The sequence below is a fragment of the Hippopotamus amphibius genome, chromosome 8 (genome assembly GCF_030028045.1).
Source record: "Hippopotamus amphibius kiboko isolate mHipAmp2 chromosome 8, mHipAmp2.hap2, whole genome shotgun sequence".
Lineage (NCBI taxonomy): Eukaryota > Metazoa > Chordata > Mammalia > Artiodactyla > Hippopotamidae > Hippopotamus > Hippopotamus amphibius.
The window spans coordinates 102,867,605-102,886,690 of NC_080193.1; the positions used below are offsets into that span (position 1 = coordinate 102,867,605).

A 19,086-nucleotide genomic window follows, 5' to 3' on the forward strand; every position below is an offset into this window, starting at 1 on the left:
GCACCACAGGGAGGTTCCTGACCACCTGCTCGCAAGGTGCTTGTGCCCCTGGCAATTACCACAGTTTCCACGACCTTCGCGCAAAGCAGACGGACTGCTTCGTTTGTCTGTAAGGAAGATTTGGTTCAAAGTTTGTAATGCATATATTTTTTCTTCCTAAGAGGAATTCTTCTCTTACCTCCCAGATCTTCTCCAGCTGTTCAAGGATGTTGGAAACCCCAGGAAACAAGGGTTGACCCTGGAACATTTCAATAAAGATGCAGCCTGCACCCCTAACAAAGGAAATAAGAGTCAACCCAATACTTTCAAGGAACCCATATGCAAAACTGAACTACTAGCATTTCACCTCCCAAGAAATACTTTGAGGACAATTAGATGGGGCCACATACTATGAAAAGTCTTGGCAGAAAAAATCCCTATGTTAAACAAAAATAAAAACAGGCTACAGCTTTTTGTCAAAGTGGAATGCAATGGGCACTTAGGAACACAGTATAGAAAGCAAACATTTGAGTTCATTCAAACTCATTAACTAACTATTTTATGAGAAGAGGGGAAAGTACTGAATCTCCCAACTGAATACCCTCTTTCACTGAAACTAAGTTATTATCATTGTAAGAAGCATCATTGTCGTATGTACTTTTAAGAAACCCCCCCAAAAAAAAGAAAAGAAAAAAAACCACGTTAAACTCTGCCAATCAGAATATTTCTTTCATATTCATTGAAAGGGCTGCTACAAATTTAATTAGACAGATTATTTCATCATATATCATACCTGTACATGCAAAAAAAAAGGAATATTAAGTGAAAGAAATTGGTTTAGGTACTCGTCAAGCTTTTTCACATTCAGCATTTGACTCAGACTCTTTGATGTCTGTGTTTGTCCATAGTATTGTCCTTTGATGGTATCGTCCAGGAGTTTGATGATATAGCATTTCTTAAAATAATCCATAAAAATACCAAAAGAGTCATTGGTGCTGGGACTCCTAAGCTGACCTTGCAATTACAAGTTAGCACTTTTGACTCCAGCTTAAAGAATGTTGCTAAACATGTCTGATTCACTCCTTTTCCACAACCATTTGGTTCCTAGGGAAAGGAAAGAAAGAAAGAAAGAAAAGAAAGAAAGAAAGAAAGAAAGAAAGAAAGAAAGAAAGAAAGAAAGAAAGAAAGAAAGAAAGAAAGAAAGAAGGAAGAAAGAGAAAGAAAGAAAGAAAGAAAAAAGAAAGAAAGAAAGAAAGAAAGAAAGAAAGAAAGAAAGAAAGAAAGAAAGAAAGAAAGAAAGAAAAAAGAAAGGAAGGAAGGAAGGAAGAAAGGAAGAAAAGAAGAAAGCTCTCCTGTCTTCCAAGTTACTGACACCCATTCTGCAAGTTTGATGTCCACACATGTACAATGGTAACTACAGTCACAACTGCAGCCTGGCTGATGGCTATTGTAACCTACTACTGATTTTACAACACATCCTGATTTAACAGAGAATGTGCATCTTAAAATAGATTATATAGGGAGAAATATAAATTTTCTATCCTACTTACTCAAACTGGAGGATAATTCCTGAGGAACAGTAAGAAGTAAGATTTATTTTGCTAATAATGCACATTTTTACTCTTAAAAATCTTTTGAGAATGGTTCAGGTGACTGATTACAGAGATTATCCCCATGGTCTAATACTTCCCGATTTTTGACTCCAAATCCCTTTCACCATAACACATAATTTTGCAAGCTCCCTTAATCATCTAGACGTTTTGCTGTGGCATGATAATGAAGAGAATTTAAGTAAAACATTTTATTATAGATCACCATATTATTAAAGATTTATTATAGAGTTCATTTAAAAAATGGTCATTAATATTATTCTTACGTATTTATTGCATACAATAAATTTTTACTTTTTCCATCTTACTGTAGACACATGCTATTTAATTTACTTTGTGTGGGAGAAAGCAGATTTCCTGATAAACAAGTTTAAGAATAATTTTTATCTTGTGTCTGGTTTGGGGAGAGAATATATATTAAAGGAAAGATTGAAATTTAACTGTATTTTATCATCTCAAGAGACAAAAACTATTTTCATGACCCAACATTTGGTTTTCATGTAAAATAATCAATTACCTTATCCTTAGAATTTTGTATACATATAAATAAGAGGTATCAGACTGAGTTTTGCAGGTAGTCTTTTTTTTTTTTCCTTTCCCTCAAACAAGAGGTTGTTTTTATCCCCAGTTGTTAAAATGTTAACTTGGATAAAATGGCCACCATATTTTCTTTTTAGTGATTTTTCACGTACAAGAGACATCTTGATATGTGACACAAGAATTTTGGGAATTCCCTGGCAGTCCAGTAGTTAGGACTTGGAGCTTCCACTGCTGGGGCCCAGGTTCAGTCCCTGGTTTGGGAACTGAGATCACGCAAGCCGTGGCAAGGCCGAAAAAAGAAGAAAAAAAAAAGAATTTCGATCAGACAAATGTAGCTTAAAAATCTGGTGAATATTGTCTTGAGATGAATTTCTAGAATTATTATCATTTTAGGACTCCTTACTAGCTTGTTTTTAAATATCCATGTTCTTTTTCCTTCCTGTCTTTAAAGCAACAGATATAAAAGGTATAAATTAAACAACACAGGGAGAATAATAAAAGTAATAGGAAATGGTCAAATGGTTAAAAAACATCCTGGTTGCTAGCCACGGTCAACGGTGAGATAAGGCAGCTGAAAAACTGAGGTGGTGAATACCAGCAAATGGTCTCCACCCCCTCCCCTCATGCTTTCTCTATGTGTACCTGAAAGGTCTCAAGCCAGTTCATTTTGAAGTCACACACACACACACACACACGCATGCATGCACGCACGCACGCACACACACACTTATGTATCTGTGTGTATAAAACATATGTAATTGTTTATTAACTGACACAAAATAGAAATGGAAATGTACCGGCTTCTGAAGACTTGAACCAACCCTCCATCCAGTACCCTAACACCTTCCAGAAACCCCAGGGGCTCACAAATCACCAGAAGGCCTGCAGACATTTTAAACAAGGTTCAAACCATAGTCACTGCTAGGTTTAAACCTGCAGTCCACTTTTTTCCCTCCCCTCAAAAAGCTTTCAAGGCTTAGAAAAACATGTTGCCCTTTCATGTCCTTTCATACTGGTGGCTGTGGGGAACCAAGAAGGAAGTCCTTTTCATTATACAATTTTTTAGTGTCCTTCATCTTCTACACCACTAGGACAGTGTACACAATTATGTAAACTATATTGGAGAAAGCTGGACTGAAAGGCCATTATGCAAGTGCTACAAAGTAACACAAAGTATTTGCATCAAGGAATAAAATGCTAAAATTTCACTGAAATTCCCACTTGTATTTGGATTTGTATGGTTGCTACCATATAGGCATTCTCTTGAGTCTTTCTTTTCAAGCTTCACTTAGGGGCACGTTAAAACTTTTCTCACCTAACAGCCTGGCGTCTAAGGTTTTATATATATATAAAGTGTGTGTGTGTGTGCAATGCACTTAGAACACTTACAAGACAAACAAAATTCCTAAATCAAATTGTACTTCAGGACCTGGAATATCCATATCATAAATATCAGTGCATTGGTAAGAAAATAAGTCTGAATACCTTAAATCTGAAAAACGAACAATATTTTTCAGGTCAGCACTGTTCTTTAAAAACTACACAATTCATCTTCTTATCCTCTCCTTTGCTCTTCAGAACTGTTTGTTTTTTTTTTTCATTTGCTTTGTAAACAAGTAGTGTGGCTTTCATATTTTTTATTTGCTTCTTAAACAAGTTGTGTGGCTATCATCTATTTTGCCCACCCCAGACTAGCCTTAAAAGCAAACATTTTAAATATTCTGAACATTCAGGTCCAGATAGGAAACCAGCTCCTATTTCCTTTTATTCCTGTTTTGTTCTTAAATCTTCATTCCTGTGGCTCTTCCTACCCTACATATCTTTAGGCTTCTCAGAGGATTTCTGCTCTGTGGAGATACCCTTGGGGCATCCCATATAGATGAAGGGGAATTTCACACGCAGGGGAAAAAAAGACCTGGTGACATCAAACAGTGAATCCTTCCAGAAAGGACAGATGCACTGGGTCATTTTATTGCTCCAACTGTGGTTCTTCAGTCAAGTTAGAGGAGACAGCTTACATGTTTTCTGCTTTTTCTGGCTCTCTTCCTAGCCTTTTCTCTATTCTGAGCATGAACAAATTTTTCCATAAGAGAGAAAAAGATTCCTCAAATTCCTTAGGCAATCTCTGGAGAAATAAACCCTCTGAGTTTTAGGTTTGGGGAGGTGCAGGGAGTATACAAGAACGTTGTTGGGAGCAGTGAATCAATATTTCATTTTTCACTATTGAAGTTCATTCAGAACAGCATGATCTATGGCAGTGATGCGATATTTCCACTTGCTTTTCCCTGGGCCACTCTTTATATTTGGAAGTTTGCAGCAAGAAATCTGACTGTAAAGAATCTCTCAGGCAGTGACAACTTTCCGAGTCCTAAGTCCAGCAGCTGGCTGCAGTTAGTTTTGAATAAAGAACTTGTCTACCAAAATAAATCCTTCTTTAAAACCCAGTTTACCGCAACATGGATGAACCTTGAAAACACTACGCTAAGTGAATTAAGCCAGACGTGGAAGGACAAATATTGTATTATTCCACTTACGTGAGGTACTAGCGTGGTCAAATTCATAGAGACAGGAAGTAGAGTAGTGGTTGCCAGGGGCTGAGAGGAGGGAGTAATAGGGAGCGATTGTTTAATGGGTACAGAGATTCATTTCGGGATGCTGAAAAGTTCTGGAGATGGGTAGTGGTGAGGGCTGTACTCAATGCCACTGAATTGTACATTTGAAAATAGTTAAAATGGTAATTTTTATGTTATATATATCTTAACACAATACAAAAAAGTAAAACAAAAAACAGTGTAATCATCCTAAAATTCTGAGTTTTTCTCTTCACTGAAGTTGCTAATGGAATCTTTTAAGGTCTGAAAAAGTAGCAGAAAGAGAAGAGATGTGGAAAGATTCGAGGATGCTGGTTGTAAGTGCTGGGAATAACCAATGTGTCTTACTTGTATATTTTCCATAATCTAACTGTTTGCTCTGGGCTTCCCACGGACTCTGCTGCTCCCAGGGTTTACTGTGAGTGAGAGGCTCTTGCACTACATGTTATAATTAGTTTCATTAAGACAAAGGCTCTGATGCTCACCCACTGTCACCTGCCTATACAAAGGCATTCAGTTTGTACCTTATGGGGTTGCATGCTTAGTAGAATAGGATTTTTTGCTTTTTCTTTCATTGTAATCTTTTTCCTGCCCATTTCCCTTTTATCACTCTGAAAAGGAAAAAAAAAGATGGGGGAAGAGGAATCCCAGTGTAAACACCCAATAGCTAACAGTTATGTAGAGAGTGAACAAGTATAGTAAACAGTGGAAGATACCTATTATTCTTTTCCTACATTACTTTTTGAGTTTTACTGGACAAACAACAATAATGAAATTGGTAAGAGTAATGACAATAATTTGAATTTACAACTGAATTTTTATTCTGTAAGTGTCACATCATTATTCATCAATGGAATAACATATATTTTTGCATATGCAGTAAAAAGTAAGGGATACCTAGTTTAAAAGAGATTATCCAAATGCAGCACAGAAAGTTAAGGAGACTGAAAATATGAAAGAGAGGATAAGAGCCATGGATGAAGGAAAAATACAGTCTAATCATCTTTCATTGGAGCTCCAGAAAGAGAGAATGGAGTAGAGACAACACTCAAAAAGAAAATGGCTGATGAAACACATGAATTCATAACTGGAAGAAGCACAATATGCAACAAGCAGGGTAAGTAAAAAGAAATCCACACTAGACACCTTATAGTGAAAACTGCATAGTAACAAAGGCAAAGAAAAAATTCTTTAAAACATCCAGAGAAAAACAGGAGATCACCTGAAAAAAGAGAAAGACAATAAGGCTAAAAACAAACTTCTCCACAATTAGGCTAAAAGCAATCTTCACAACAGCAGCAATGGACAACAAAGCTGGGGAAATTGTATCTCCAAGTTCTGAGACACCATTAACACTAACTGTCAATCTAGAATTACATCCCTAGCATGACTACGTTTCCACAGTGAGAGCTGCTCTTAAGAAACAGAGTTTGCCACCAGCAGGCTGACACTAAAGAAAGTTCTAATAGATTTATATCAAAAGAAAGGAAAATGATTCCAAAAGAAAGATTTAAAGTGCATGAAGGAATGATGAACACCTTTACATTTATTTGCACTTAATGAAAATAGCTCCAAAGTATATAAAGCAAAAATGACGAGGATTATGACAAATCAACAATATATTGAACAACTTCAATACATCTTTCCCTGATAACTCAAACAGACAAAAATGATACAAAGACAATGGGAATAACACAATTAACAATCTTAAAGTTTTAAACGTATGTAAAAAAAACCTGTACCCAGCAATTCAGGAACACACATGCTTCTTGAACACACAGGAAATCACTGAAAACACTGATCATGTGCTGGGTCAGTGCTTCTAACAAAACCAGTACTACTTCACTGTCTTTGATGAAACACCAGGTTTTTCTCAATTTTTTGCTAACCTTTAATTTTGAAATAACTTCAAATTGAAAGTTGCAAGAACAGTAGAGAGAACTCTCTTATATCCTTCAAACAGATTCACCAGTTGCCAACATTTGGCCTCTTTGGTTTCATCATTTTATCTGGCTAGCTAGCTACACCTATCATCTATTTTTTTCTGAAGCAGTGGAGAGTAAGTTGCATATACCATGACTCTTCACCCTTAAATACTTCCACATGTATTTTCTAAGAACAAAAGCATTCTCTTACACAGCAGCAGTGCAATTATCAAAATCAGGAAATTTAGCATCGATCCCAATAGCACCATCTAATCTACAGTCTATATTTAAACCCCACCGATTGTTGCAGTAGTGTTCTTTAGCGCCATCTCCCCCAGCAACCAATCTAGGACCACACATTGTGTTTAGTTTGCATATCTCTTCAGTCTCTTTTAATCTGGAACATTTCCTCAGTTTTTCTTTGCCTTTTAAAATCTTGACTCTGTAGGGGAACAGAAAATGCCACCCCAAAATATGCTACTCTGGCATAAGGATTATTATGAGCTGAAGGCAATTAAGAAAAAGCAAACTTGATGAACTTTTTGCCTCTCCCTAGCTGCCTGAAAGGAGGGCATAAAATCTGCTTGTGAAGATGCCCCCCTTCCCAACCCAGGAGGGGAGAACAACCTTATCACCAGATGCAGAGATGGCACCAAGAAGAATCTACGTAAACAAACCTTGCTAAGTAACCCTTATCTACCACCAGGGTCCCCCATATACATATTTACCTTCTTACAACTATCACTCCTTAAGCATCCAGAAACCCCTTTCCTTTGTCTTGTTACTTCTCTACAAGTGTATCGTCCTTTGTCAGAATGGTATAAAAGCCTCCAAGCCTAGCTGTTTCTTTGGGGATTTTCTCTTCTTTCTATGAAGCCACTTGCCCTGTGTCACATAAAACTCTTAACATAAAATAAAATGTATATGCTTTTCTCTTGTTAATCTGTCTTTTGTCAGTTTATTTCACAGACCCATCCACTGGACCTCAGAGGGCAGAGGAAATTTTTTCCTCCTCTACAACCCTTTCACAGAGTACAGTCTAGTTACATCACAGAATGTTCCTCAAACTGAGTTTCTCTGATGCTGCCTCATGATTTGACTCAGGTTATGCTCTTTTTTTCTTTTTCTTTTTCTTTTGCAGGAAAACCACATATGTGATGCTGTCTCCCCAGTGCATTTGTATTAGGAGGCATACAATGTCAGTCAGTCCCATTATTAATAACACTAACTCTAATCACTTGGTTAAAGTGGTGTCTGCTGAGTTTCTCTACTATAAAGTTACTATTTTTTTCTTTTGCAATTAATAAGTAATTTGTAGAGGACTTCCTAGGCAGTGCAGTGGTTAAGAATCCGCCTGCCAAAACAGGGGACACAGGTTCGATTCCTGCCCCAGGAAGATCCCACATGCTGTGGAGCAACTAAGCCTGTGTGCCACAACTATTGAGCCTGCGCTCTAGAGCCTGTGAGCCACAACTATTGAGCCCATGTGCCACAGCTATTGAAGCCCACGTGCCTAAAGCCCATGCTCCGCAACAAGAGAGGCCACTGCATTGAGGAGCCCGCGTACCACAACGAAGAGTAGCCCCTGCTCACCGCAACTAGAGAAAGCCCGTGTGCAGCAATGAAGACCCAACACAACCAATAAATAAATAAATAAATAAATTTATAAAAAATAAATTAAAAAAATATTTTTTTAAAAAAGTAATTTGTAGAGAGGTATTTTGAAACTATGTAAATAAATATTTTATTCCTCCTCAACCCTTCCCCTCTTAGTTTAGCGCTGATGCTTCTTGTTTGAACCAATTACTACTATATTACAAAATAATGATTTTCTAATTCCATCATTCCTTTTCCAGTTATTAATTGGCATTCTATCGTAAAAAGGAGCTTCCCTTCCCATCTGTCTGTTGATCCATCCATCCATCCATCCCTCTATCTATCTACCTTCAGTATGGACTTATGTATTCTTACATTATTCACTGTTACATTACTCTCACTATTTATTAGGATGCTCCAAAGGTACCAGCTTTGGCCTGTAGGAGTCTCTTCAAGTTGCTTCCCACATCTTTTTTACATATTCCCATCATTTTTTGATCACTTTGTTTAAAAATGTTCCGGCCTAACAAGATGTTCCTAGCTCATCTTCTACTTTCCGTGCCCCAGTCCCAGTATTGGCTACTTATCCAAAAAGGCCTAGTTCTTTTCAGTAGGGAATGGTATTAAGAAAGCAATATCTGAGAAGCAGATCAACACTTATGTAAAATACAATAATAAATTTCTTTTTTAAAAAATATACCTAGCAGCATCAAATGCAAATCCTCTCTGAGAGACCACACTTCATTCAAGGCCTCAAAAAAGAAAAAACACCCACAAATAAAATTCCAAGGAGAATTAGCACATCACTGTCAAAAACAACTAAACAGGCATGGAAAAAAGATATCATATGCAAGAACCAAAAGAAACAATAAACAATGAAAATAGACTCACAAGGACCTTTGTTCTAGATATGTAAGAGCTTAGAGAGGAAATTATAAAACTTTACTAAAAAGCATTAAAGATGTACTAAACAGATGGAGAAACTGTGTTTAAAAATTGGAAGACAATATTACAAAGGTGTGAATTATCCTCAAAGTGTTCTATAATTTCAATGCAATTCCAATGAAAATCCCACTAGGGTTTTTCATGAAACGTGAAAAACTGAATGTAAAATTTATATGGAGAATCAAAGGGGAAGAATAAGCAAGATACTCCTGAGGAAGAAGATGAAGTCAGTGGTGAGACATCCTAGCAGATACCAAGTATTACTATAAAGCTATAGAAATTAATACAGTGGGATGTTGTACAGGGCAGCTAAGTTGACCCCAGTAGAACAAGTAGAGAGCTCAGAAACAGACCCATTCACAGAAACCTGGTAGATGAGAGATTTGGCATGGCAGATCACTGAAGACATTAGGGTGAGACACTGGTTAGCATGGAAAAAGTCAATTTCCAATTTAAAGTGAAAGGAAATTCTACAACTTTTAAAAGAATGTATTGGATAATATCATTTTGACCTCAGGGAGGGAAGGATTTTTTAAACAAGAAATGAAAAGGCTAACCATAAAGGAAAAGACTGATAAGGTCAGCAGTATTAAAATTAAGAACTTTTATTTAAAAAGGCAACTTCAAAATATGAAAACATAAGCCATGAACTGGGGCGGCTACTTGCAACCCTCATAACTGATAAAAGATTAGTATCCAGAGTATAAGAACTCCTATAAATCAATAAAGAAAGAAAGGGAGCAAGGGAGAGAAAGGGAGAGACAGACAGTCAGAGACATAGAGACCAAAAGAAAATAAACAAAAGACACACACAGGTATTTCATAGGGGAAAAAACACAAATGACAAATAATCCATGAAAAGACATCCAACCTCATTAGTAATTAGGGAAATACAAATTTGATAACAACATGCTACCATTCTACCCACTATATTAGCAAAACTAAGAAATCTGATTTTATAAAGTTAGTGCAGATGTGGATAAGGGATGATGACACACTGCTGGTACATACATTGTTACAACCACTTGGGGGACAATTTGACACTATTTCATGAAGTTGAACATTCATACACCCTGTGACACAGCAACTCTACCCTTAAGTAAGATAAGTATTCTAGAGATATCCTTAAATATAAGTACCAAGTATATTCAAAGTAGTGAAAACAAACAAAACAAAAATCAAACTAAATAACTGAGATGTTCAGCAACAGAAACTAAAGTGTATCCACCTAGATCAATATGGATGAATCTTAGAAACACACTGAGTGAGAAAAAGCAAGTCATAGGAGACTAAAAGCAATATAATATCATTTTTATGAAAACTCAAAAGCAGGTAAAATATTTTTAAAATACATAAAAATGTAAAAATATTATTTTAGAAAAGGGTAGGGGAATGATAAGAAAAAAAAAATAAGGGTAGAAGCCCCTCTGGTGGAGGGCCAGGCTGATGGGAAAGGGCCACGAGTGGATGTGGCAGTATTGATGATGTTCTGGTTGTTACATCGGGTAGTGTGTTCATGGAGTTCACGTTATTATGCCTTTAATCTACATTGGGTTTCTCAGTCTTGACACAACGGATATATTGGCCTGGATACATCTTTGCTGTGGGGGGCTACCCTGTGCATTATAAGATATTTAGTAGCATCCTTGGACTCCACCCACTAGATGCCAGGAGTACCCCACCCCCACTCAGCTGTGACAACAAATGTCTCCAGACATTGCAAAGGTCCCTGGGAAGCAAAATTGATCCTGGTTAAGAATCACTGATGTATGTACTTATATATTTTGAATGTTTTAAATGTTCCATAATAAAACAAAGTTTAAAAGTGATGAGTAGAAGTTTCACCGTCTGTGAAGCACAACTAGGAAGTGATCATTAAGAGCTGAGAAAGCCGGAGACCGATGAAGGCCTTTGAAGTGACAGCGCGGAGCAGTGAGCGCTGACAGTTTCAGGGGGGGGTTGACTAGCAGGTGATATTTCGAGAAATGGTACTGGGTATCAGGAAATCAGTGACTCCAGATACACTGGAAGAAATTTTCTTCAACGTTTCTCAATTCTTTCAGAAATTCAAAAGCTTAGGTTAGCCTTTTAGTGTTTTGTTTTGTTTTGTTTTGTTTTTAAAAACAAGGCCTTCTGTTTATATAAGACCATTTAAGGAATTGAAAGAAATCCACATATTGGGTTACCTTTGAGGAGGTGGCTGTGACGGCAAGTTTACCACACAAATGACTGGGATGTTTCCAGGAGTCAGAGCCAGATAACATAACACTGCTGCTCTAGGATGATGAGTGGCTGGGAGCCCATACTCCCACGGCACCCAATTAATCCAAGAGCCTTTCCAACGATGTGGTTCTACTTGATAGCATCTGTCCTGGTCTTACATTTACACTACAGATCCCCTTAACCTCTCATGGGGAGAGTTTATTACCCTTATTTTATAAACAAAGAAACATAGACAGAAAGAGGATACATGACTTTCTGAAGATAACATAATCCAGAATAACTAATTAGAAACAGAATTGGCATGAAGATCAGGTCTACAGAATCTCAGTATTTACATTTTTTTCACCAGGCTCTGAACTGTGTTTGGGCATGTGCAGACAAGCGTGTGTGTGTGTGTGTGTGTGTGTGTATCTGTGGTTTGGGAGTGTATATATGTTTCCCTGAGGACAAGGGAAAAGACAAAGGATTGAAGAGAAGCGCTAGAAGGAGGGGCACTGGTAGAAAAGTATAGGATCCAGAAGATGCCTTGGGCAAGACCTCTATGAGTCTCAACTTCTTCAACTGTAAAAACTCATTGTGAAAATTAAATGAGATATGTATTGATATTTGAAAGAGCTTTATGTTTCTGCATACAAATATGATTGTCATTATTAGAATGATTATCTGAAATGTAATACAGATAATAAAGCAACCTTCACGGGTAGGATGACTCACATTTTCTTGGCACTAGCTCTTACCATATGTCCAGTTCAGAGGAATATTCAGTGGCTCCCAGCAAGGCATCAGGAGGGCGGTACCAGAGAGTCACAACTTCTGAAGAGTATGTCTGGCTGGGAATGGACTTGGCCCGAGCAAGACCTGACCGAAGGGGGAAAGCACAGAGCTCACTGTCCTGAGACTTCCTGGAGAGCCACAGTGATGCAGTCTGCCAAGGAGAGTATAACTGGCAGAGTAAACAACATTTTAAAAATAATACACAAATTTTGGTGCTTTTAATAGAGCTACTTAACTATCATTATTCTTGCGTACCTCTTCATCAAGAGAATTTCTCAAAATTTGGCCTATGTTGCAGCTCGATGTGGCCTTCCTGGCAGCTAAGTGCAGCAAGGCAACTAAATTTTTGCCTATTTGATCTGAATAGAAGTGCTGTGTGAGCTTCACGGAGGGGTTACGTGTCGGTCCCTTTTCTCCTTCCTCCAGGCTGCAGTGAGGAGGACGTGGCTGCCGTCTTAAAACATGCCGTGGGGCAGCACCTAGCGGTGGTGGGGCCACACGATGGAAGGTGAGTGGACCAGACATCGGGGGGCCACCGCAAAGCTCTGACTGCTTAGGTCAGACTGTTACACGAGAGAAAGTTAAGCTTCGCGCATGCAGACACATCTGTAATGTGGGCTCTCTGTAACAGCAATGGAAAATCAATTCATGGCTAATGTGGCCGCCCTCCATTTCTGCAGCCCAGGAATCCCCAGGTGTGTAAATAAAGGGTGGGGGCTGTCAATCCACATGAGTTATTAGATGAGTCATTTTCAAGTGCTCCTCTGCAAAAGAGGAGTACTTTCATCAGTTAGCTATTTATCTCACAGAATCACATGATCTATAGCTAGAAAAAAACTCAATAGACGAGTTCATTGCTGTGGGGAATTTGATAAATGAATGTCTGTTAAATGCTTGCCGCAGTATAGTAGCATCATTTGACATCTGCCAAACAGAGAAGAGTGGTTCCTCAGCTTATATGCAACCAGTTTTTCAACAAAAATATATTGAGCACCTGATACGGTGCCAGGCCCTAGGGACAGAATGAGATGCAAAAACGGATCCAGGCTGCCCGCAGAATACTTATAGTCTAGTAGAGAAGACAGAATCATCACAGGTGCATATATGTATGTAAATATGTACAATTATAAACTGTGATACGTGCTAAAATGGAAAGATACCGTGATACTCCGGGGAAATCTGCATCACTTGGATGGGAATAAAAGCCTCAGGTACCCATACAGTCCCACCTATATAGATATACAGGTGAGCAGGAACAGGTGTCCTGGAGCTTCCATTCCAGCAGGAGTCCATCCTACAATCTGGGGTTAACCTCTTTATCCTGCCACCCTGGGATAACTTTGATCTAGTCTGATGGAATTTGTACATCCATCTAGACTTAGGGAAACCTACCAAGTACCATTCACTCTGCAAAAGTCTCTACATCAAAAATGGCAGTGAGGTAACCAAGTTTTAGGATCTGATTAGACTGAGGCTTGATGGAACCCTAAAACGTTACCAATCTCACCTTATTTCTTGCCTCACTCTTCCAGGTTGATATCCTGACAAAGCATCGTGTTCCCCAGTCCCCACTTTTCAAAGGCCAGCCCTAGTTGATTCTTTAAACATGTGCACACAAAAGCATCATTGTTCATAGCCCAGAAAGAGACTCGGGCGGCGACTTACCAAAATCAGCCAGTTTGAGCTCTCCCAGGTGACTGATGAGTAAGTTCTGAGGTTTCAGGTCCCTGTGAAGAACATGTTGGTGGTGGATGTACGCCAGGCCCCGCAAAAGTTGAAACATGAAAAGCTGGAAGGAATGAACACCTTATCTAAGTAGATTTGAGTCACTCCCCTAAATTTCTCCCCTAAATCAAAAACAGTCATCTGAAAGAATATAGTAAAAGTGTCTCTTGAGAGATGAAAAAATATGAAGATTTTTACGTTCAAACAGGAAAAAATGGGCAAGGAAAGTCAAGTAAGCAGACTAAGTCCTAAACAAAGGGATTCTGGCTTTTCCTGACATCCCATTTCTCTGATACTGAAGGAATTACCCTTCCTTAAAAATCTAAAGTGAAACTTTGAAGTTTCCTTTGGAACACTAGTTATTGATTTAGATGTGAAAGATTTAATTTTTTTCCCACCGATGAACTTGGTATATAAGATCAAAGTTGACCTGGAAATGATATTCTAAGGGTTACAACTGCTTAAGTTTTCCAGGCTTTCTGATATAAAACCCTTTTAAAAACAGAACACAGGGAGACCAGACTGGGAAATATATCCTTAGATGGTATTAGGAAATAAAGGAAGCATTATCTTTTTACACGAATTTTTAAAGTCTTAAGTTCAAAGTGAAAACAGGGGAAATATACAGTGTAGATTCAGAGGGAAAAGATACCAAAATAAATTAGACCAAAAAAATAAAATAAAATAAAAAGAGAATAAGGAATAAATAGTATAGAGAAGAAAAAAGAGGGGGGAATACAAAAGGAGAAAACATTCTAGGCCCAAATTTTAAAACACTGCTTGTGGTTGCAAGGTACAGAAATCAAAGACATTATTAGGTTCCCACCAATGTAGAAGCTTAAGGGAAAAAAAAGAGTGCTTAGTATTCCAAGTATCTTTTGCTATTTTCCAGTGCCACTGGCAACTGAGAATTTAAACACCAACATTAGTGTTTACAAAGACCTATGCCAACTGAGAACATGTTCTGGCAGAAAAGAAAGGGCCAACCCTAGCACTGCTGGGACATGGGCAAAATTGCAGATGCAGAGCTGTGCGGATAAATCCACCTTTTCCATCACATCTTGGAAACTAGGAACTTCTGAGATGCTGGAACTTGTAATGACCTAACAGTGACTTGGACACATTGGAATCAAGTTGATGAATGCCACAGTCTGACCAAAGCAGGGTCCTGGGGAGTTTACCTCCCACTGTACAGCTGTAACTGTGTGGGCTCCATGCAAGTCACACATCAGGGTCCCAAGCCATTCAAGAATGTTAAAATTTTCTTGAGGCTCCTGCTTCAAATGTTCACTGGTTTTATGAATCTTTCTCATTTCAATCCTTTCTGTTTCTGGTGCTTCAAACACACTGTATTATTTTACCATTCATCACATCACTCAGCTGCCAAAGCACTAAAGTCCTATACTGACATTTAAACCCTCCAATTGATTATAACATAAATGTTCATGGAAAAGACAGTATTACGGACCAACTTAAATTCCAGGTAAAAGATGCCATAGTAGGTGCTTAAAAATATGTTTTTCAATGTGATAGTAGTAAGGGAAGAGGGAGATGGAGACAGGTGACAGACAGAAGATAGAGAGATGGTGACCAGCAAGGGACAGAGAGAGAAAGAAGGGAGGGAAAATAACATCTACTGAACACCCAGTACCTTTTGTAATCCTCAAAACAACCCTGTGAGGAAGATACGCGTGTCCTCAACTTATAGATAAGAAAAACAGTGCTCAAGCAAATGTTAAAAGCATGTCTAGAAAGAGTCTGGGCCGGGTCTCAAATTCAGACCTGCCTGACACCACAACACCATCCTGAGAAACCAGAGAAAACACAGAAAATTAAAATCTGACAAGGAAGGAGAGAGCTGGCTGGCTGAGTCAGAGACAGGGCTTCTCAGTGGGCCAGCCTGAAATCCCTTTCATGACCCAAGTACAGACTGTTCTCACTAATGAGTCACACCTGCCGCCCGCCTTCTTGCTCTTCAGCCCCTTTCCTCCCTGGCTCCGCATATGTCTACAAGACTGTAAATGGCAAAACACTGCAGTCCTAAGGTATGGTATTTCATAGCCACACTTGTCAAAACTTCAGAGCATGCTGAGTAACCTCACCAGCCACTTACTCTTTAATCCCTTGCAACCTGGACTCCTCCTTCCACACCACCAGAACTTCACCAATAATACGACCCAATCTGATGGTGTTTTCTCAGTCACCATCTAGATCATGACTCTTTCCAGAGGGGTGTCCCTTACTCCAGGGGTTAGTCCTGTTTCCAACACAATGAGGTTCTTGGGAACAAAATAATTCCATTGGGCCAGTGCCATCTGGGCTAGGAGTTCCTTAAAAACACAATCAGATAAGTCAGCCAACTCTTCCAGGGAAGCCTGAGTCCTTCCACTCACGAAGGAATCCCTGGGATTTGTTCTATTAGAACTCTGACACAGGCTAACCTCACTATGATTTCCATCCTGTCTTCTATGGTCACTAAAAATATAAGCCTCTCCGACTATTCCTTTTCCTCCTTAAAGCTCATCTCCATGCTGCTCTGCTTCCTCTCATTTCACCCAGTATCCATCGTTCCTCTCTCTCCCCAACCTCTTCATTGTTTACTTTTCACGCCTCAATCCTGGTTTAAAAACTTCCTAAAATACAACCTCTGATGAATTTCCTTCTGTCTCCTTTGCCTTAAATGAGACCTGGAGTTCACTGCTTCCCTACAGCATTCTCAAGTGGATGCTAGTTCTTCTGCAAGTTACTCATACCTTTGATCACTGTGAGGTGGGGTCAGCTGCCTCCTGACTTCCCAATACCACTGCAAAACCATTGCGTCTCCACCCTAAAGTAGAGACCCTTGTCGCTTGGACCTCCATGCCATCAAGCCTCATCTTCCTCTACTCCTCTTCTCACTATCATCCACACAACTTCCCGCCACTCACAATCACTCACTCAAGACGTAGGCACTCGGATCACAGCTGTTGCCTCCCCGACATCAGTGCCCATGTGAACAGGTCCAGCCAACCTCCACACTCTGACAATCTACTTCTCCAACCTACTTTAGCCCCTCACTCCCACGGTTACACACTGGGTCTTGCCATCATGTGGAACTCGTTGCCCTTCGAAATGTGAAATTCATCCCCCTACAAAATGGCTTCTGCTACGATCACTTTATTCATAACGTTTTTACCATGGTCACTAATGTCTTTTGTTACAAAAATCCAGTGGATACCTTTGACTCCTCCTCTTTGTAGCATCTAGCTTTGTTGATCCTGTCTTCCTTCCTGAAGCTCTCTCCCCCCTCTTAATTTTTCTCCTGCTTCTCTGACTGTTCTTTTTATAGGTTCCACTTTCTCTACTGATATCTAATATATTGATATTCCTTAGGGCTCCATCCTTGACCTTCTCTTATCACCTTACATGCTCCCTTAGCCATCTTATCCACTGACATTGCTTCAGCTAACAACTGTATTCTGATTATTTAAAAATCTTTAGCCCCACCTCAGCTCTCTTTCCTGAACTGTTAGACCCATACAGCCTGAAGTTCCCCTGGACATCTCAGAGTCACCTCAATCTCAGTAGGACAAAACCTAACTCACTGCATCCCTCTAAAATCTATTTTCCCGTTTCTCTATTTCAGTGACGACGGCACCATCGTCCACCTAAATACTCGAAGCTAGAAAAAGCACTGCTGGTTCTTCCGTCCCCCATCAGTCCTGGCTGAGTGATTAACTGCACATATGCCCACTCTCCGCCACCATCAACTCACACCTGCCCCACTGCTGTCTTCATTAGCCTCCCCGACGAGGGGGGGACCCTAACGGACACCGGCATTTAGGGAATGACTGGAGGAAATGAGAGTATGAAGTGGAGCAGGAAAAAAAACAGGAGAGGGAGGTCAGGGGACCATAACATTTCAAAAAAAGAAAGAAAAGCATTGCTCTCCTTCCACTCTATTCACTGCAATGTCATCAGAGTGAGCTTTACAAAAAGGAAATCTGAATTTACCACCTCCTCGTTTAAAACCAGTTAATGGCTCCTCATACGGAACAGCAGGTCACAGCTGGACCCTTCATGGTCTGGCTCCGTCTTACCTCTCAAGTCCCAGCTCTAACCACCCCCAGCTGTATTCATTCTAAACTGCAGCCTTAACTCCTGACTTATCTTCAGTTCCTGGGATATACCCATACATCCCTGGCATCCCAGCATTTTCGCTGCTGCCTCTACTATGGGAGACTCCTCCCTACTGCTACCTGCTTTCATTGGATAACTTCCTTCATTGCGCTTCTATGTACCCCAATAGAATAAATTCCTCTATTTATTAGGGTATCCCTCACAAATCCACAAAGTCCTTGATGTCAAGCATGGTTTTCAACTGTATTCCTGGTGCTTGTGACACTCTCAACCATGCCCTCCTTGACACTCTCTTGCCTTGACTTCCATAAAAATGTATTTTTCTGGACCCTCTACATTCCTAAAAGTTGCTTCCCTTTGTCCCTTGCTGTCCTGTTCTTCTTCTCACCCCCAAAGGCAAAAGCCATCAGTTCTTTTCTCTCTGTTTGCTCTTTTGATTATCCACTCTCTCGTCTTTAACTGCAAATACCATGTGCCAATCACGCTCAAATCTACATCTCCAGCATACACTTCCCTCTTGAGAACCAACCTCCTCTTCAGCTGCCTGCTGCTCGTTTTCTTTGGCTGTCCCACCTCAATGAGAAGCTCACCATGTCCAAAACAGTACACTTCCACCTCCTCTCTAAGTCAATTTCTTTTATTTATGTTAATATAGCTACAATTCTCCGGTCAATCATACCCCAAATCTGTCATGTTTGACGTTGTCCTTTCCCTCCTCAAGCCCAGTTAGTCACCATGTCCTGGCTGAACTCTTGTTTTTGTTTTTCACATTCCTTTCTATTTGTACCTTCCCTATCGTCATTTAGGCCTTTATCACTTCTTACCTAGAAACCTGCTACTCAAAGTCTGGTCCTCTATCAGCAGCATCTGGGAGTATGCTAGAAATGCAAAGCTCAGGCCTCACCCTAGACTTACTGAATCAGATCCCCAGGTCACTGGTGTGCCCATGGAAGTCTGAGAAGTGCTGGGCTAGCCCACATCAATAAACTCTTAACTGGAATCCCTGACTCCAGTCTCCTCTCTTTAATCCATCCCACAGACCACAATTACATAAATTTT

General features: G+C 39.5%; 1 protein-coding gene across 5 annotated transcripts in view; it reads right to left on the bottom strand.

Moving 5' to 3' along the window:
* Positions 1 to 19,086, bottom strand: part of CDK15 (cyclin dependent kinase 15) — a 102,652-nt gene that overhangs the window by 40,939 nt on the left and 42,627 nt on the right. For all 5 annotated transcript variants that reach the window (XR_009055206.1, XM_057746887.1, XM_057746886.1 and 2 more), the window contains 3 exons: positions 13,849 to 13,972; positions 12,147 to 12,267; positions 179 to 272 (listed from right to left, as the gene is read on the bottom strand). Coding sequence is in view for 4 of the 5 variants with exons in the window: in XM_057746887.1 (XP_057602870.1) it covers positions 179 to 272; positions 12,147 to 12,267; positions 13,849 to 13,972 (339 nt within the window). In the remaining variant the exon portion in view is untranslated. The remainder of the gene's footprint in view (positions 1 to 178; positions 273 to 12,146; positions 12,268 to 13,848; positions 13,973 to 19,086) is intronic.